Below are 20914 nucleotides of genomic sequence, written 5' to 3'. Positions count from 1 at the left end.
CACAAAGGCGTATTTGGTCATATTTTCCTATCTTGGGTACTGCTACAATATGAGACGCCTAGGGTGTTGGACCACTGACTGGTTCTATGATGTCATCTTGTAACAGGCACTTAATCTCCTGTTCAACTTGTAATTGGAGATGAATAGAGATTCTTCTTGGATGTTGTGCAACTGGCACTGTGGACTCATCGATATGGAGAGTGACCGAAACTCCCTTTAGAAATCCCAAGCCTTTGAATAGCTCTCTATACAAGTGTGTGATGGAGCTCTCATGCTGCATAGGATATGTCACGGCTGTAGTTCTCATTTTGAGGGCTCTGGGGCGACCTAGTAGGTTGCTGCCTGGGACTTCTCCTTGTAATACATGAAGTTCTGTGAAGGACTCTCTTCCCTTGAAGCTGAAAATTGTAGAACATTTCCTGTGATTTCACACCGAGCCCCTTTGGAGATGACTGAAAAATGTTACAGTGGCGGCAGATGTGCAATCTTGCGGCATTCGGCCACACACATAATGTTCAGGGTTGTGCGAGTGTCAACATTGAATTTGGCCTAATGTTTCCCTACTTGTATATCGACATCACTGTCAGGTGACACGGACACGTGGTCCATCATGTACATGCAATCACTTAGACCTCTCTCTCTAGATAGTGGAGGTGACGGAGATCGACCAGTAATTTGTCTTACATGGCTTATAAGATCTCTTTGTGCACTTGCGTCTATTCTTTGAGCTGAGCCCCGCATATTATTTTCTGGTCTTGAGGGAGTGAAATTGGTTCCTGACATTCGGTGTGGTACTGAGTTGCACACAGAAGCCATGTGATCTTCCTGGACACCGTTTGCGCCTTTGTGTCCAAAGGCGGGACATTGGGTACCCTCTTCATGGGGGAAAGGCAGTCGACATCAGTAACATTTTACCATCGAATAATAGCACCTTGGGGAGTGCTGCCGACATATCTTCCGCGGCCTCCTGGTATATTTGATCTTTCACAGGCGTTTGGTTGGTCTCCATCTGTGAGGCTTGCGATTCTGCGCGCGCTTCTGTTCTAGCCGTTTGTAATATGGTTGTCAGAGGGAGCCGTTCACACTGCAGTTTTTTTTCAAAAAGAGGATGAGAGACAGCCTCCTGTGATTCGCAAACGGATTGCTTCTTCGTTTGTGAACTTGTGAAAGTCACAGTGGGCCACCAATTTGCAGAGCCGTGTCGCAAACATGTCCATCGATGTACCCGTCATTTGGCGTGCAGTATTGAACATGTGTTGTTCATGATCCACGTTTTGCTGTGGATCAAAATATGCCCGCATCGCTTCTTTGAGCTCTGCGTAGGTCTTGAAACACTTGTGTATAGGCGCGTTATAAATGCCATATCATATCATATACGTCATCAGGCGGGAAAGTGGGTATTAAATCTTCCACTTCAGCCCCTGCTAAGTTAATCCGCAGTCTCCTGGCAAATATGTAAGGCGCAGTTTCATCACGAGCAGCTAAATAAGGTTCAAACCTTCGGATCCAACGCTCCCACCAGGGTCCAACGGCCTGCTGGGCACTCATGTCAAATGGGATGGCCCTGCAAAGTCCCACCCCTGTGGCCATTTTCATGTTTTGCGTGTATATAGAGCAGAGCGGGCTGGACTCTCATTGGTGTGACGTTCTCTGACGAGTCGGGCTCGTCCACTTGTGTTAACCGTGTCCTGCCCACGACTCGACACCCCTTCTCAAACCTGGTGCTCATTTTCTATGTTCCGTTCTGCATGCCTAGTATAGCACACTGCATTACCCCCACTCCCCACCTAAACATCACCCTGGACTACTGCTTCAACCTATCCAGTGCTTATATTCCACTATCAAATATATTCTCCCCAATGCACATCTCCCAAGCAACCCCCCTTCACATTGCTACGCCAGGCACCCTGCTACCCATCAGAGACAGGCACCGGACTGCGTAAGTACCCGCAACAGAAGAAAATAAATAAATAAATAGCAGAAACCTTGCCAAACGCTCAGTTGCCCCCACCTCGTTCGTCGCCCAGAAAAACATAAAATACAGATACAAATACACATAACACATGACACATTGCATCAGCTGGTCGGAAAGTAAACATGCAGCTATAATTCTGAGTCTGGAAATTGGCAGTGTGTTGCTGTGCAGACAGGTGTACTGTGGGTGCACTGCAATTCTCTGAGTCTGGAACGTTTCAGTGTGTTGCAGTGCAGACAGGTTTACTGTGTGTGCACTGCAATTCTCTGAGTCTGGAATGTTGCAGTGTGTTGCAGTGCAGACAGGTTTACTGTGTGTGCACTGCAATTCTCTGAGTCTGGAACGTTTCAGTGTGTTGCTGTGTAGACAGGTGTACTGTATCTGCACTGCAATTCTCTGAGTCTTGAAAGTTGCAGTGTGTTGCTGTGTAGACAGGTGTACTGTATCTGCACTGCAATTCTCCGAGCCTGGAAATTGGCAGTGTGTTGCTGTGCAGACAGGTGTACTGTGGGTGCACTGCAATTCTCTGAGTCTGGAACGTTTCAGTGTGTTGCAGTGCAGACAGGTTTACTGTGTGTGCACTGCAATTCTCTGAGTCTGGAATGTTGCAGTGTGTTGCTGTGTAGACAGGTCCTGTATCTGCACGATAGCGCCTGTTACTTTATCTATGTATTGTTTTCAAATCTCTTCATGTTCCCCCCCTGTCACCTCCTCCCCCCTTTTTGTCTGTCTTCTCTTGCCTCCTTTTATTCTCATCCTCGGTCGCTAAGATCACAAGTGCAGTTTCTTCCCTGAATTCCTTCTGCCTCTCTCTATCAGGTCTCTCTCTTCTATGTCTCTCCTTTGCTCCCGCCTAAAACACTGCTTGCTTTCTCTCTCTGCTTCACACATTGCATTGTGTCATTCGCTTGTATTGTGCAGGCTTAATCTCTGTGGAAAGCGCTATACAAATTAAATAGATACAAATACACTTAAAATCAGTATGGCACGTTATGCCCAGGACCTGCCCAACATGGAAATGGCAACCATAAAGCAGGCACCCAGGGCATCTTTTTCTCTGCAGTCTGCACATGGCTGGGCACAGCCAGGCATTACTGAGTTGCAACAGGTTGCAGGCCCACAAAGCTTTCCCTGATCAGTCAGCGTATCGGCGGGTGGGCCTGGCAGACAGGCCCATATCTCCTGCAAGCCACGGCCAGCTGTAGCCATCATATGCCACGGGCCAGCATCACATGTACACGGGCTCCTATCAAATGCTAGGCGCCGCCTTTTATGGCGAGGTACTGCCATCATAGAATGAAGCCACCCACCTGCTGCCAGCCTATGCCCGGTCTAACCTTCTGTGCCAAGTCTTGCCATCATATGCCCAGGTGTAGCTCATATGCCACATACAGCGGTGTACGTTAGGTGCAGCCTCCCATTCTTATGATGTGTATTTTCCTGTAAGGCACACACCCCACAAAGCCATTAGCTGCTACCTCTTAAACTAGAGAATGAAGAAAGTGCCAGGCAAAGGGGGAAGTCGGGGGAGAGGGAACGCCATGTGCACGATGCCTCTGGGCCGCTGGGCGCTTTATAAATCCAAATAAATACATATAAGTCTATCTTCGCCAGATCTTTAGGAGTTCCATGAGTCGCAGTAGGGAGGCGGCTTGACACAGGTATCTGGGAAGGTGGTTCTGTAAGGCAGGGCCCACAACTGAGAATGCCCCTTCTCTCTTGAGCAGTGGGTCTGGAGATGGGACATTTTGGGAGTCGTTGATCAGCCCAGATACTTAGATAGGTTAATATCGGGACTGTCGGGACTCGGGGCTAGCTAGCCTTTTGGTTGGTAGCCCCTGAGGTTCTATCCGGGGCTAAAACCAAAAGACCAGGGGTTATAGCCCCCTCAGGCTCCACTTAGCAACACCTATGCTTGGTACTCCAAACAAACTCCAGATTGCTTGCTCTTTCACAAAGTGCACAGACAACAAAGGACTACATTTCACAGAATGCAATCTGCTCATTGGGTGAGAATGTCTAATGCGTCCTCTGTTTCACCCAGTACTGCACCTGGAGCAGAACTTGATGTCCCAGAGCGCACTACGTCTTGCCCATTACTAATATTACTGCAAGTCTCCTCTAATTCTAATAGGTTCCTGCATTCATCTATGCCCATTCTCACCACAGGGCTGGATTTCCCAGAATGCATTGCCTTTCTCAGTTTATAAGCCCACATGGTGGACTGTGGGTTCCAGAATGAGCACTGAGATAGCTGTCCCCACATTAGTACAGTTCGATGAGTGCACAATGTGTATCATAATGCAGGTAACCACACCGATTACTTTCCCCAGCATGCACTGCAACTCACATAACAAAATGGCTCCAACCGACTGTACATACCATACATTAGTCCCGCCCCCCCTCTCCCTCCCTGCATATGCTTCAATGGGACTACACGTCACAAGAGGCACTCTCCTCCACAAACTCGGAATGCTTTCCCCACAACAAATAATACTTCTGGTCAGGAATGCACTCAGCATAAAAGCACCCACAGTACTAGGTTTCTATGACTGCTCTGTACCCCCTTACACAGACAAACGCTTCCAGAGGACTCCATGTGCCCCAGAAGCCACGTTTCATAAGAATACCTGTCGAAAAAAGGCACTGTCCCCGCAGTTCAGAGTCCTCACACCCTTAAAAGAAAGACTACATGTCCCAGAATGCACTTTGGCCCACAGCACAGTTCCTACCCATATTAGAAGGCTTTTTCGCGTCCTTAGGCAGATTCTCTCGCAAAACTACCACAGAATGCCAAGGAGGGGCCAGCCCTCCGACTAGACCATACATGGCAGGGTGCATCCTGCTGGCCAGTCTGCAGAGCACCATACAGCAATACACGCCACTTCAGTGTGGAAGGCTATTAACAATGCCACATGTGGCAAGCCTTGCTGAGGCTTCCTGCAGATCGAGCTGATGTTTGCTCCCCGGGTTCCCAAATATCCCCAAAGCACCCTCTGTATCTTCCTGGTCTTCCCTCCACGTGTCCGTGTTGTTGTCCAACTACGGGCCCCGAGGCTAGAATCCTGACGGGTTTTCAGGATATCCTTCATTAATATCGATGAGGAAAAATGTGCATCCATTTACATTCATTGTATGCAAATTTATTTCTGGAATATTAATTAGGCATATCCTAAAAACCCAGCATGGATCCGGCCCAGGATGCCTGGAGTTGGACAACAAATGTATGTGTGCATCATGGGAAATGTAGTGCTTACTTTTACTTTCCCAAGTTTAACAGAAGACCAGCACATTGAAATAACCGTAGCACTGAAAAAATCCCTATTTCAGGCCAGGTCTTCCTTTAAACCAGCAAAAGGCATTTTGGGGGTTCTGCTTGGGAGAAATTGTGTGGCCTTTCCAGTCCAAAAATGGCCAGCTGTGCCACCCACTGCTGACACATTCTAATACACATGCCACCTTACCCTCGAATTCGCTGCGCCACACTCAGCAGATACATCATGCACGACTACATGTCCCATAATGCATCCGCCTCAGAGGGGACGGTGGTGAAGCGCAGATGAAACAGGGACCCCAGCAGCCCTTGCAGTCCTGCCCGTAAGCCCACCCATGCAGACTATGGGGGCTAGAGGGGCTTAGGCGGCAGTATGGGATGTCTCCTGAACAGATGACGCATCCCTATAGGGCAGGAGCAGAAGGACTGGCCCAGGAAAGGGGAATGATTGCCTTCCTCCGTCTGTCTTCCCGCTTTGTTACAGGGACTCTTTCATGGAGGGAAACTGCTCAGCCAATGGAAACTGGTGTACCTTCTGCTGACATCAGGTGACTGCTTTTGGAATCCCAGAGGCGTACTTTTCTAGCTGTTTTCTTTTCTAATACAATAGCTCTGGATGACTTCATTAAGACCAAAAATAGGGTGTAGAAATGGTGGGAAAAGTCTAGGGTCTCCAAGGTTAGGCGGATTTCCTGCAGAGACAGACCTCCGCCTTTGCGTGGGTCTATCTTTTGGAATACCTGCCTCTCCCAGGTGGTTTCAGGCGAGCACAAGCCTGGTAAATATAACCCATTGCAAACACTATCCAACAAGACGAGGGCTTTAAGTGGGACGGGGCTGTCCCCCCACTGCCAGGCAAACCGTTAGTAAATAAATGCAGAGATCAGCACCCTGATGATCTCTACAAAGGCTGCCTGGCAGGGGTGCCTGTAACCCATTAAGTCGGGGTGAGTCACAGGGGCGTGGCTAAATGAGTTGTAAGGTGCCCCCCCCCACCATTAGGCCACACCCCTTGATCCATCCCGACTCATTTTCCAGTGAAACTTAAAGAACTGAACAAGAATGGTTACCAGTGTGAACTTTAATGGGCTTCTTGGTCAGGTTGGAACAGGACATGTGTCTCTTGGATGCTCAGAACAAGGGGTGACCTAGTCTGAGCTCCGACCTATATCCTAAATCCTAAAGCTGCAGAATCACCAAAGTGAGCCTCAATTAGGGATCTTTTTCCAAGACAAGGCACAAGGATAGATCCTGCGGTTTACCGCGTTGATTCCTAGTGCACAAAGTCATTCGTGTGCACACTACTCACCGGGCAGCCTCCGGAGATTTCCTTCCAGTGGACCAACTGACATCTAGACCTCTTAGTGGTTCAGCTGCCTGGGTGGGCAGTGCACACTGGTCTCATGCATTTCTGCAGCTGTGCACGCTGACCACTCACTCAGGGAAGGGCTGCAGGTGGCCCCTCTGTTGCTTTGGAAGGTTGCGGGTCTACGGGTGGTCAGCTCAAACGTGGACCTTTCTTGTGGCTCTTAGGTGTCCATCACTGTTCTAATGGATGGTTGCTGCTCAGTAGACTTTTGATAATTGTTGTTTCTGTTTTCGTGGCCCCTGGACAGCTCGCACTCACTGACGGAAAGGTTTCAGACCTAGGAATCTTCTATACGCATTTCACCAGTTCCTGTGCCCACTGCACAGCTTTCACTAGTCCACAAGAGTGATACAGGTCTATACATCTTCTATACCATTTCACCAGTTCTTGTGCCCACTGCACAGCTTTCACTAGTCCATAAGAGTGATACAGGTCTATACATCTTCTATAACCATTTCACCAGTTCCTGTGCCTCTGCACAGCTTTCACTAGTCCACAAGAGTGATACAGGTCTATACATCTTCTATAACCATTTCACCAGTTCCGGTGCCCACTGCACAGCTTTCACTAGTCCACAAGAGTGATACAGGTCTATACATCTTCTATACCATTTCACCAGTTCCTGTGCCCACTGCACAGCTTTCACTAGTCCATAAGAGTGATACAGGTCTATACATCTTCTATAACCATTTCACCAGTTCCTGTGCCTCTGCACAGCTTTCACTAGTCCACAAGAGTGATACAGGTCTATACATCTTCTATAACCATTTCACCAGTTCCTGTGCCCACTGCACAGCTTTCACTAGTCCATAAGAGTGATACAGGTCTATACATCTTCTATAACCATTTCACCAGTTCCTGTGCCTCTGCACAGCTTTCACTAGTCCACAAGAGTGATACAGGTCTATACATCTTCTATAACCATTTCACCAGTTCCGGTGCCCACTGCACAGCTTTCACTAGTCCACAAGAGTGATACAGGTCTATACATCTTCTATACCATTTCACCAGTTCCTGTGCCCACTGCACAGCTTTCACTAGTCCATAAGAGTGATACAGGTCTATACATCTTCTATAACCATTTCACCAGTTCCTGTGCCTCTGCACAGCTTTCACTAGTCCACAAGAGTAATACAGGTCTGTGCATCTTCCATAACCATTTCACCAGTTCCTGTGCCCACTGCACAGCTTTCACTAGTCCATAACAGTGGTACAGGTCTATACATCTTCTATAACCATTTCACCAGTTCCTGTGCCTCTGCACAGCTTTCACTAGTCCACAAGAGTGATAGAGGTCTGTGCATCTTCCATAACCATTTCACCAGTTCCTGTGCCCACTGCACAGCTTTCGCTAGTCCATAAGAGCGATACAGGTCTATACATCTTCTATAACCATTTCACCAGTTCCTATGCCCACTGCACAGCTTTCACTAGTCCATACGAGTGATACAGGCCTATACATCTTCTATAACCCTTTCACTAGTTCCTGTGCCCACTGCACAGCTTTCACTAGTCCATAAGAGTGATACGGGTCTATACATCTTCTATAACCCTTTCACCAGTTCCTGTGCCCACTGCACAGCTTTCACTAGTCCATAAGAGTGGTACGGGTCTATACATCTTCTATAACCATTTCACCAGTGCTTGCGCCTCTGCACAGCTTTCACTAGTCCACACGAGTGATACAGGTCTATGCATCTTCTATAACCATTTCACCATTTGCTCTGCCCGCTGCAAAGATTTCACTAGTCCACAAGAGTTATACAGGTCTATACATCTTCTATGGACTAGTGAAAGCTGTGCAGTGGGCACAGGAACTGGTGAAATGGTTATAGAAGATGTATAGACCTGTATCACTCTTGTGAACTAGTGAAAGCTGTGCAGTGGGCACAGGAACTGGTGAAATGGTTATAGGAGTGATACAGGTCTATGCATCTTCTATAACCATTTCACCAGTTCCTGTGCCCACTGCAAAGCTTTCACTAGTCCACAAGAGTGATACAGGTCTATACATCTCCTATAACCATTTCACCAGTTCATGTACCCACTGCACAGCTTTCACTAGTCCATAGGAGTGATACATGTCTATGCATCTTCTATAACCATTTCACCAGTTCCTGTGCCCACTGCACAGCTTTCACTAGTCCATAGGTGTGATACAGGTCTGTGCATCTTCTATAACAATTTACCAGTTCCTGAGCCCACTGCACAGCTTTCACTAGTCCACAAGAGTGATACAGGTCTATGCATCTTCTATAACCATTTCACCAGTTCCTGAGCCCACTGCACAGCTTTCACTAGTCCATGGGAGTGATACGGGTCTATGCATCTTCTATAACCATTTCATAGTTCGTGTGGCGGCTGTACAGGCTTTACTGGCCCATTTGAGAGATACAGGCCTTTGAATCTTCTAGGATAATTCCACCAGCTCCTGTGGGCACTGTGCTGCTTTCACCGGCCTATAGAAGGAATGCCCGCATTCCCTGTGGCTGCTGCACAACTTTCACTGACCCCCTGGAGTAATGAAGGCATGTGAACCTTCTTTAATATTTCCCCCTGTTCTTTCCCGCGGCCACTGGAAGTCTAAGGATCTTTGAGAGTCGCTTTGCCATTTCAGGTGGCCCTCAGCTGCCTACTGCAGGTCCAGAGCACGGCTGAAGGTCGGCCATTTTTGTGTGACCGCTGGACAGCTCTCCCTGACAGATTGCAAGGCTGCAGGTCCATGGATCTTCGATAACCCTCTCGCCGGCTCCGTGGTCCCTGTATCATTCTCACTGGTCCACAGGTGGATGGTAGCCCTTTGGATCTTCCACTAGGGTTTCGGCAGTTGGTTGTTCTCGCTGCTTCCCTAGTGCTGTGTCAGCGAGTTCCTCCTTTCCTCGAAGAGCGCAAGTAATTTCCCTGGAGGCCTCATTAATCATTCTGTGGCCTTCTTTCTCTTGCAATCTCTTCCCTTGGACGAGCATCTTCTCCCCACATTCAATAGAAGTCGCTGCTTTGCCGCTATTGGTGGAGGCTCCTATCCTCTCCGCAGTGGGCCTTCATGCCTCGGTGGATCTTATTGGCAATCGTGCTTCTCTCTCCTCTGTCAACCTTCACTCCTTGAATCCGTGACTCAATTCTACCTCACCCATCCATTCTGCAACTCCCACCAAGCAACCTACCTTCATGCCGTTTGGCCCCCATGGCTCCAACCGTGTTGGCCAAGCTCTGTCCTCCAGTCAACCTTGAGGCACAATGCCCTGGGCCCATCTTTCCTCTCCAGTTTCTGCCTTGTCCCCTTTTTCCCCTGATTACCTCCAAAGTGCCTGAGTAGTCGCCCGGATCCAAACTCGCCTTAATAAACTAACTTTCTCTTGGGAGGCTTTTGAGATCCAGCGCTCGTCCTTCGCACTCAACGGGAAGCGTAGTAGCCAACAATTGTGTGTTCCAATTGGATTAGGCACTCGTTTTAACCTTTGCCGCACAAGCCCTCAGCCGAGCAGGTCCTCTCTTGACTAATGGCCATGCCATCATCACCCTCAATCACCCAAGGAGCCCCCAATTGGCCACAGCGGGCACGGTGCTCCTCCAACCAAGCATCAGTACATGCCCATTGTCTTGTCTGGGCCCTTCTTGTGGTTTGGTGGCCACCTCCCGGTGGAAACCGCCCTCCCTCGATCCGTTTAGATTCCACCTCATGAGCACCCCTGCACACCACAGAGGACATCTTGCTAAAATACACCCACCACCCCACTTAAAGGTGGGCACTCATCTCACCCCACACATAGGTTTCCACTTTGTACCACCATGCCCCTACTCTAGACCCACTCAGAATGCCTGGTCCTGCCTCGGCAATACAGTCTTCTTGGCATGCAGGGACAATCCCTGTATCTCACGCCCCGCGTCCCAACGCTGTCCGTTTTCCTCCCGAACCCCTTGTTACTCATTCCACACCTGAATGACCACCCCTTGTGATCACAGCATCCTCCGTGCGGTGGCTCCCACCAGCCTCCTCCTCCACAGGTGCCCGGGAGATTCTGCAAAACTCCCACCTCCAGCCGCAGTCTGGGCAGAAGATGGACCAATGCTGCACATTGCCATGGTCTGTAAAGGCAAAGGTCACGGATGGAATGCTGGTGTTGGTGGGGTGCCCACAGTCTTATGGTCACCCCAATCCCCCGACTGTGGAATGTAAGAGGTTTCATGGATGAAGCGAGGCAGTAATGGCTTGCACACCCAGGCCTGCGGGTCAGCGGCACCCACTCTATGTGCCCACTTTCCCAGCCATGAGTACTAGTCACCCTCATTCCCATCTGCAAGTACCCTTTGCCCTTCCAGTCAGATCGAGTACTCGTTCTCACGCCCCGCTGACCTCCAGGTGCCCTGTGCTATCGCTGCACCCCTCTGCAAGTGCTGTATGGCCCTTTACTCAACTAAGACGAGTCCTCCCGCTCACTTTCAAGTACCCTTAGTCGTTAGCCACTGATCTGCAAGAATATGTTGTCAAACCAAACACAGCTCAGCTTCAAGGACCCTTTGCACCCCACCCCCCTGCATCGAGTCCAGTAGATGGCACGTGAAAAGGCAGTTCATTCTGAAACGTGGGGCCTTCTCAATGCCCCTACTCGCCGACAGTCTCATCTGCAAGACACGTTTGCCACCCATCACTGAGTTGCCCCAAGCCATGGCTGTCTATATTCCCCTCTGTTACCATGTACACCTCTAACCCCAATTAGCCGCCAGTAAATACCCCAAGTCCCACCACGCTGCTGAAATCACCCTTGTCTGCCCATAGCCCCTGCTTTCTCACTCTCAGCTCCCAGCTTCAAGTACTCTTTGTCTTCTCTCACTCGGCTTCAAGTACCCTTTGTTTTCTCCTACTCAGCTTCAAGTACCCTTTGTTTTCTCCTACTCAGCTTCAAGTATTCTTTGTTTTCTCCTACTCAGCTTCAAGTACCCGTTGTTTTCTCCTACTCAGCTTCAAGTACCCTTTGGCTTCTCCTACTCAGCTTGAAGGACCCTTTGTTTTATCCTACTCAGCTTCAAGTACCCTTTGGCTTCTCCTACTCAACTTCAAGTACCCTTTGTTTTCTCCTACTCAGCTTCAAGTACCCTTTGTTTTCTCCTACTCAGCTTCAAGTACTCTTTGTTTTCTCCTACTCAGCTTCAAGTACCCGTTGTTTTCTCCTACTCAGCTTCAAGTACCCTTTGGCTTCTCCTACTCAGCTTGAAGTACCCTTTGTTTTCTCCTACTCAGCTTCAAGTACCCTTTGGCTTCTCCTACTCAGCTTCAAGTACCCTTTGTTTTCTCCTACTCAGCTTCAAGTACCCTTTGTTTTCTCCTACTCAGCTTCAAGTACTCTTTGCCTTCTCTCACTCGGCTTCAAGTACTCTTTGCCTTCTCTTACTCAGGTTCAAGCACCCTTTGCACACTCCGCTGCAAGTACCTTCTGTCATAGCCCACAGATCTGCGAGTACTCGCTGCCTTTGTACGCTCCGGGGCAAGTACCTTTTGGGGGTCTCCACTAGGCTTCCAGTGCCCTCTGTACCCCCCACTCAACTTCGTCTTTCCCCCCTGGGCTACAAGTGCCATGTGCCTCTCTCCACTCAGCTGGCAGCGCCTTTTGTAATCACGCACTCAGCTGCGAGTGCCTCTTGACCCGACCCACTCCACTCCAATCCACTCCTTTTCAAGTGCGTATCCTCCCTTTGAACTGCAAAATCGTCTTGGCCCTTCACGCCCAGGTGAGAGAGGGCATTGCCACCAAGTTGCAAGTGCCTTGCCCCCCCCCCACCACTCTGCCCCCCCATCTAGCCGAGGACCCTTTGTCTGATCTGCACTCAGCGTCGGATGCGAAGGTGGGGGCAGTTCCCGCCCCTCCCCGCCCCCAGTACCCTCGCCACCCCGTTGCCTTTCTCCCCCTCCCTCGTGCACCCCCCTTTCTTGGCAGTGTGCTGGGCTGCTTTACAGGTGGTTGGTTGGGTCGCTCCTTAATGTCCTTTCTCTGTATCCCCCCACCCCCTCGCAGCCCCCGCGAGTCGCCGCCCCGCCCTCGCCTTGTGTACAGAGCGCGGTCACACGCTGCCTGAGCTTGGGGAAGAAATGCTTCCCTCAGCAATTTTTCACACTTCCTCGGAACGACGAGCAAGGTTATTTTCAGGAGAACAGCCTGAGCCCGGCGTCTATTCCTGTCTCCCCCTCCCCCATCTCCCGCCCTCTCTCTCTCTCTCTCTCTCTCTCTCTCTCTCTCTCATACACACGCTCCTCGCTCCCTCCACCCCCTCTTTCTCTCGCTCCTCGTTCTCCCCCTGCATCCTCCCTCACTCTTTCCATCACCCCCTCTGTCTCGCGCAGGCAGGCACGCGGCTGCATTCCCCATCCCTTGCTCTCCAATGGTCCTCACGCGCTCCCCCGCTCTTCTTCCCACCGCCCGTCTCTCTCCACGTTCTTCCTGTCTCGCGTTCCCTCTTCCCACCCTTAGTCTCTCTCCCCATAAGCCCCGCTCTCCGTTTAGCCTTAATCGTGCTTGCGCTCCGTGGCCCCATAGCTCTATCGCTCCCTTTCTCATTGTTTCCTTCGCCCTTTCCTCCTCCCCCCTGACCCCGCCCCCCCCACACACACGTTATTTTTCACTCGCCCGCTCAAACTCCCCTTTCCATCACCTGCTTTCCCCGGAAGCAACAGCATACACACTCGCAATCGTTTTAGAGTGCGCACCTTTTATTTGCATTTTCTGCGCGTCCCAGGGACTGTGATGCGTGTTTTAGAGTGCGCACCTTTTATTTGCATTTTCTGCGCGTCCCAGGGACTGTGATGCGTGTTTTAGAGTGCGCACCTTTTATTTGCATTTTCTGCGCGTCCCAGGGACTGTGATGCGTGTTTTAGAGTGCGCACCTTTTATTAACATGTTCTGCGCGTCCCGGGGACTGTGATGCGTGCCGCTGGACCTCTAGATCACCTTCAAATACTGGCCCCAGAGTCTCGCGAGTAGTGGCGCGGGTGCTGTCCGTGGTGCTGAAGGTCTACTTGGACCATCGACAGAGGCCCTTGACAGATGAATTGGAAGAGCTGGGTGTGATGGGTCCCCCGCCTTGCAGTGAAATGGCACGTCTCCCGGGGGGGTCGGGGGGGGGGGTCCTTTGGCACATCTCTGCGAAGAGTTAGTTAATGTGCAGTATAATGGGCCCTGCTGGAGACACAGTTGTGTGTGAATGGTCCCAGAAATGCAAGCATAGGCTCCCGTAGAGATCCATCGGCAGAGCTATATTTGAAGGGTCAGTGAGATGCAATAAGATGGGCCCTGGTAGGGGGCGGAGGGTGATATACCTGTGTATGGATGGTCCCTAGACGGGCAATGTTATAGCACGGGTCCGAGTGGAGATCCATTGGCAGAGCTGTGATGGAAGGGCCCTTGCGATGTAATAGTTTGGGCCCCGCTGGAGATGCGGTTACACACTCGTGTGTTAAGGGTCCTTGGAATGGAATAACACAGGCTCTCGTGGAGGTGCATTGGCTGAGCTGGTCCCCGGGGTAGGAGGATGGCTTACATCCAGCGGGGGTGTAGGGGCGGGGGGGGGGGCTAGTTGTCCTTTTCCAGCTGCTCTCTGATCAGGGCGGGGTGCAGAGATTCGGGGGGGGGGCAGCTGGGGTGGACTTATTGTTGGGAAGGGAGACGGAGGGGGAGGAGGGCGAGAGCAGATGGAGGCAAACGCGAGAAAAGGGTTTGCCAAGAGTCCCAGGGGTACGGATGCAGGTAATTTAGGTCATTAGCCTAGGGGGGCACTCACTTTAGCAATCAGCATGGGGGCCTTTTTTGTCTCATCACGCTCATCAGTTTGCTTGGCCCCATAACTATGTGGGGCAGTCTGTCCCCTGTATATGGGAGCAGTTTAAATAGGAAGAGGGCAGGTTGTCCCTATAAATGCGAGAAACGTTGCCTCCACACTTGTGGGTTAAACAACCTACTCCTTCAGTCTCGGGGTATGGGGGGAGATTGTACCAATAAGGATGGGGGGAGTTTGTCCGATCAGCATGGGGGCAATGGCAAAATTTGATTGCCCCTTACGTTTGAGTGTGCAATTATTATGGGGTCAGTGTGTCCTATTAGTATGACGGCAGTATGTCCTATTAGTATGGGGGCAACGTGTCCCATTAGCATGGGGCCAGTGTGGCTTATTGCCATGGGGGCAGTGTGTCCTATTAGTCTGGGGGCAGTGTGTCCCATTAGCACGGGGGCAGTGTGTCCTATTAGTATGGGGGCAGTGTGTCCCATTAGCACGGGGCAGTGTGTTCTATTAGCACGGGGGCAGTGTGTCCTATTAGTATGGGGGCAGTGTGTCCCATTAGCACGGGGCAGTGTGTCCTATTAGCATGGGGGCAATGCGCCCCATTAGCACGGGGGCAGTGTGTCCCATTAGCACGGGGGCAGTGTGTCCTATAAGCATGGGGGCAATGCGCCCCATTAGCAAGGGGGCAGTGTGTCCTATTAGTATGGGGGCAGTGTGATCCCATTAGCACGGGGGCAGTGTGTCCTATTAGCATGGGGGCAGTGTGTCCCATTAGCATCGGGGCAGTGTGTCCTATTAGCATGGAGGCAGTGTGTCCCATTGGCATCGGGGCAGTGTGTCCTATTAGCATGGGGTCAGTGTGTCCTATTAGCATGGGGGCAGTGTGTCCTATTAGTCTGGGGGCAGTGTGTCCTATTAGCATGGGGGCACTGCGTCCTATTAGCATGGGGGCAGTGTGTCCCATTAGCACGGGGGCAGTGTGTCCTATTAGCATGGGGCAGTGTGTCCTATTAGTATGGGGACAGTGTGTCCCATTAGCACGGGGGCAGTGTGTCCTATTAGCATGGGGGCAATGCGCCCCATTAGCACGGGGGCAGTGTGTCCTATTAGTATGGGGGCAGTGTGTTCCATTAGCACGGGGGCAGTGTGTCCTATTAGTATGGGGGCAGTGTGTCCCATTAGCACGGGGGCAGTGTGTCCTATTAGCATGGGGGCAGTGTGTCCTATTAGTATGGGGGCAGTGTGTCCCATTAGCACGGGGGCAGTGTGTCCCATTAGCACGGGGGCAGTGTGTCCTATTAGCATGGGGGCAATGCGCCCATTAGCACGGGGGCAGTGTGTCCTATTAGTATGGGGGCAGTGTGTCCCATCAGCACGGGGGCAGTGTGTCCTATTAGTATGGGGCAGTGTGTCCCATCAGCACGGGGGCAGTGTGTCCTATTAGCATGGGGGCAGTGTGTCCCATTAGCATCGGGGCAGTGTGTCCTATTAGCATGGAGGCAGTGTGTCTCATTGACATCGGGGCAGTGTGTCCTATTAGCATGGGGTCAGTGTGTCCTATTAGCATGACGGCAGTGTGTCCCATTTGCATGGGGGCAGTGTGTCCTATTAGCATGGGGTCAGTGTGTCCTATTAGCATGGGTGCAGTGTGTCCTATTAGTCTGGGGGCAGTGTGTCCTATTAGCATGGGGCAATGCGTCCTATTAGCATGGGGGCAGTGTGTCCTATTAGCATGGGGGCAGTGTGTCCTATTAGTCTGGGGGCAGTGTGTCCTATTAGCATGGGGCAGTGTGTCCTATTAGCATGGCGGCAGTGTGTCCCATTTGCACGGGGCAGTGTGTCCCATTAGCATGGGGTCAGTGTGTCCTATTAGCATGGGGGCAGTGTGTCCTATTAGTCTGGGGGCAGTGTGTCCCATTATTATGAAACCGTTTGTATCCTCTCAGCATAGGCCAGTTACTATCCTCCCCACGGGGCGGTTTGTTCCAATGTTTTGGGGGCAGTTTTCACATTCGTTGTGGCCCTTCTGATTGCCCTATCAGTATGGGGGCCGTTTGCAGCATCAGCAGCAGAGCAGTTTGATTTGACCCTCAGCTTGGGCAGCAGGGTGTTGGATGGGGTCGCTCTGTCGTGGCGCGGAGTGCAGCAGCAGAGAATACAGGGCCGAGTTGCCCGCAGCCTTTGCTGTGCCAGCTGACCCCCGAAGGCCGGACGTCGGTTGGGTGTGGGGGTTGGGGGGGGGCACCTTCCAGCTTTACACCTCGGATGACCCAATTGCCCTCTACAGCCTCCCTACCCTGCCTCCCCTCTACCACTCCTCCCGCGCAGCCTTACAGCGGGCTGAGGCCCGGGCACACAGTGTCGCACGTGCAATGCATCCTAGGACGTTGCTATGTGCGGTAGCACGTGCGGCTGCTGTGACCCGGAAGCGATCGCTGACGCACGCGCCATCGAGCTGGCACCACTTCTGTATGTGGAGGAGAGTTTCTATGCTGCAGTGAAGAATGGCCCCAGGCTAAAGGGAGTGGGGTGGGGGTTCGGAAACAGAGGCTAGGGGACAGTGGCACAGAGTAAGGGTGCAGATTAGGGGGCCATGGGACTCAGAGAAATAGGGCAAGGAACACAGAAGAAGAAGTGATGTGCAGAGGATGGGACCCAGTGGAGTGGGGCTAGGAATCAGAGGAAAGGGCTGGTGAAGAAGTGTCGTGCAGAGGATGGGACCCAGCAGAATGGGGCTAGGAATCAGAGGAAAGGGCTGGTGAAGAAGTGACGTGCAGAGAATGGGACCCAGCGGAATGGGGCTAGGAATCAGAGGAAAGGGCTAGGGACACAGAAGAAGAAGTGACGTGCAGAGGATGGGACCCAGTGGAATGGGGCTAGGAATCAGAGGAAAAGGCAAGGGACACATAAGAAGAAGTGACGTGCAGAGGGTGGGAACCAGTGGAGTGGTGCTAGGAATCAGAGGAAAGGGCAAGGGGCACAGACAAAGTGACGTGCAGAGGATGGGACCCAGTGGAGTGGGTCTAGGAATCAGAGGAAAGGGCAAGGGACACAGACGAAGTGACATGCAGAGGATGGGACCCAGTGGAGTGGGTCTAGGAATCAGAGGAAAGGGCAAGGGACACAGACGAAGTGACGTGCAGAGGATGGGACCCAGTGGAATGGGGCTAGGAATCAGAGGAAAGGGCTAGTGAGACAGAAGAAGAAGTGACGTGCAGAGGATGGGACCCAGTGGAGTGGGGCTAGGACTCAGAGAAAAGGGCTAGGAACAGGTGAAGAAATGACGTGCAGAGGATGGGACCCAGTGGAATGGGGCTAGGAATCATAGGAAAGGGCTAGGAACAGGTGAAGAAGTGACGTGCAGAGAATGGGACCCAGAGGAATGGGGCTAGGACTCAGAGGAAAGGGCTAGGAACAGGTGAAGAAGTGACGTGCAGAGAATGGGACCCAGAGGAATGGGGCTAGGACTCAGAGGAAAGGGCTAGGAACAGGTGAAGAAGTGACGTGCAGGGGATGGGACCCAGTGGAATTGGGCTAGGAATCAGAGGAAAGGGCTAGGAACAGGTGAAGAAGTGATGTGCAAAGGAAGGGGCCCAATGGAATGGGGCTAGGAATCAGAGAAAAGGGCTGGGGTACAGAAGAAATGATGTGCAGAGGATGGGACCCTATTGAGTGAGGCTAGAAATCAGAGGAAAGGGCAAGGGACACAGACGAAGTGACATGCAGAGGATGGGACCCAGTGGAGTGGGTCTAGGAATCAGAGGAAAGGGCAAGGGACACAGGCGAAGTGACGTGCAGTGGAGGTCACCCAGTGGAATGGGGCTAGGAATCAGAGGAAAAGGCTGGGGTACAGAAGAAGAAGAATTGATGTGCAAAGGAAGGGGCCCAATGGAATGGGGCTAGGCATCAGAGAAAAGGGCTGGGGTACAGAAGAAATGATGTGCAGAGTATGGGACCCTATTGAGTGAGGCTAGAAATCAGAGGAAAGGGCTGGTGAAGAAGTGTCGTGCAGAGGATGGGACCCAGTGGAATGGGGCTAGGAATCAGAGAAAAGGGCTGGGGTACAGAAGAAGTGAAATGCAGAGGGTGGGATCCTATTGAGCGAGTCTAGGAATCAGAGGAAAGGGCTGGGGAACAGAATAACAAGTGATGTGCAGAGGAGGGACCCTGCGGAATGGGTCTAGGAAACAGAGGACAGGGCGTGTGGACATGTGAGGGAGCTTGGGATCCAATGAAGAGGGCCAACGCCACCCATCACTTAGCCTAGGAAACAGAGGCAGGGAGATTCGCACAGAAAGCCCCCATGCACAGAGGAGGTAGGGGTGAGCCCAGAAGAAGCGCCTGAATATGGGGCCTGCCTGCAACAGTCCGCGGAGCCCCCCCTCTGTTGCTGGACATTTCCAATCCATCACAAGCCAGTACACCTTCCAAGACAAGTTCCCTTCCGATTACAGCGCAGTACATCTCCCGTGACCCACCCCAGCCAAGTACACCACCCCTCACAGCCTCCTGTTCTTCACATCCAACCACGAGTGAGTATACCTCCATCACATCCTAATTCAGGTTGCTACCAATCCCCTCCCATCAAATGCTCGTATATCTCAAAGCCAGTACACCTGCGATCACAAACCAGTACACCTGTAATCCGATATCACTCTAACATCCACACCTTGCCATCAGAGCCTAGAAGACCTTCCCCTAACAGCCCAGTACACCTGCCACAACAGCCCAGTAAAACCTCCCACAACAGCCCAGTAAAACCTGCCACCACAGCCCAGCAAACCTGCCATAACAGCCCAGTAAACCTGCCATAATAGCCCAGTACACCTACCATAAAAGGCCAGTTAACCTACTATAATAGCCCAGTAAACGTGTCACAACAGCCCAGTAACACCTGCCACAATAGCCCAGCAAATCTGCCATAATAGCACAGCAAACCTGCCATAATAACCCAGTAAACTTGTCATAACAGCCCAGCAAACCTGCCATAACAGCCCAGTAAACCTGCCATATCAGATCGGCCCACCCCTCAACACATTCTAAACCCCCTTCCTTACATCACAGTACACATGCCTATCACGCCCCGGCGCATCTCTTATCACATTCCGGCACGCATATTTCATCGCCTGCTAGTACACATTCTAGTACATCACAGTATACTTTTAATCACATCCCAGTACACGTTGTGCTATGCCAGTACACCTCTCATCACATCCCAGCGCCCACATGTCATCACATCACAGTACGCATTTGATCACACCCAGCATTCCTACCACGGCCCCCCCTGTACTCGTCATGGCACCCCATTAAGTCTTCCTCCACATCCCAACACGCAGTGCTTTTGGTGTCTCCATCCATGTCGTCTACGCCACATTGTTCACCGTAACCTTTACCCCGTGCCCCAAAAAGATCCCACCCACCCCCTCCTCGGTGCACCCGGTCCACGGCGACTCACCATGTTCGCTGGCCGGCACCCCTAAACTGGCGAGCGTCTGGCCCAGGACGTAGGAGTCCTCTAGGAGGTGGTAGCTGCGGGCCGCTCCGCCGCCCGATTGAAAATCGTCCAATTTAATCTTTTTCACCAGGAATGAGCGAGGCATCGTCTGCGGCGGGTGGTGTTGAGAGGGGACGTCCTCCTCCTCGTAGCCGGGTAGCAATGCAGAAAACCCCCCAGGCCCGCAGAGGCGGCAAGGCTCAGCTCCGGGCAGCAGCCTGGGATTCAGCACTGGACAGCGCCGCACTTTTCTGCAGTATCCGGCTGGATGGATGGCGAGGCGGCGAGAGAGAGAGGGGGGGGCAGGGGGAGCTGGTGGGAGGGCCCTCGCCTGCACTAGCTGAGCTCAGCACACTCGCCGTCTTTATATGGGGCACTGGCCCGAGATCAGGTGGTGCTATGCGATGAAGCTGGTTAGCTCCCTAATCCATCAAAAGTCCCCGAGGACAATCACCACATCACCAATGAACCGGCTGTGCGTGGGGGGCGGGGGCAGGGGGAGGAGCGGGGCGCACGGTGCTGCTCTGCCTCAGATGAAAACACAGAAAGCCAAGGGACCCCGCAAACAATGGCCCGGGACCCGAGAGGGCGGGGCGAGCCTACGCCCGTAAAACTCGCGACCGCAGCGCCGATTCCGGGTCAGGGACGCAAACAATACTACGGAGTACTTGTTGCTCTACAGCGCCTTATTAATAACTTGAACTTTCGCACCGCGCGCCGCTTGAGACGGCAGATCTGGAATTTCGTCGCGCTGTGAATAACCGATACTCAAGTTCTGCGCCTTGGAAGAACGATTCTGCTCAGGGCGCGCAAAGAATTAACCCTCTGGCCTCAAGGTGCACACATATGTTTTGTATCAATCACTTAACCCAATCTCCCCCGGCCTCCCTTTGGTCCCGGCAGTGCTCCTCAGCACCCAAACCGGGATTCTCGCATTTTATTCTTTCAAAATGTTCCACTTCACGTGCTTAAGTCTTTTGTTTACGAATAAACGATGCACACCTTTTATTCTGGCTAACGTAAACTCGCCCG

General features: G+C 51.9%; 1 protein-coding gene across 1 annotated transcript in view; it reads right to left on the bottom strand.

Moving 5' to 3' along the window:
- SCRT2 (scratch family transcriptional repressor 2) overlaps positions 1-20337 on the bottom strand; it is a 54575-nt gene extending 34238 nt beyond the window's left edge. Inside the window, exon 1 of the mRNA XM_069650944.1 lies at positions 19844-20337. Within this exon, the coding sequence (XP_069507045.1) occupies positions 19844-19988 (145 nt within the window). The 5' untranslated portion in view covers positions 19989-20337. The remainder of the gene's footprint in view (positions 1-19843) is intronic.
- Between the last annotated feature and the right edge of the window lie 577 nt (positions 20338-20914).

The sequence above is a fragment of the Ambystoma mexicanum genome, chromosome 3p (genome assembly GCF_040938575.1).
Source record: "Ambystoma mexicanum isolate Mex_15411 chromosome 3p, UKY_AmexF1_1, whole genome shotgun sequence".
Lineage (NCBI taxonomy): Eukaryota > Metazoa > Chordata > Amphibia > Caudata > Ambystomatidae > Ambystoma > Ambystoma mexicanum.
Note: the sequence above shows the minus strand (reverse complement) of the source record. Positions and strands in the feature narration are given on the sequence as shown.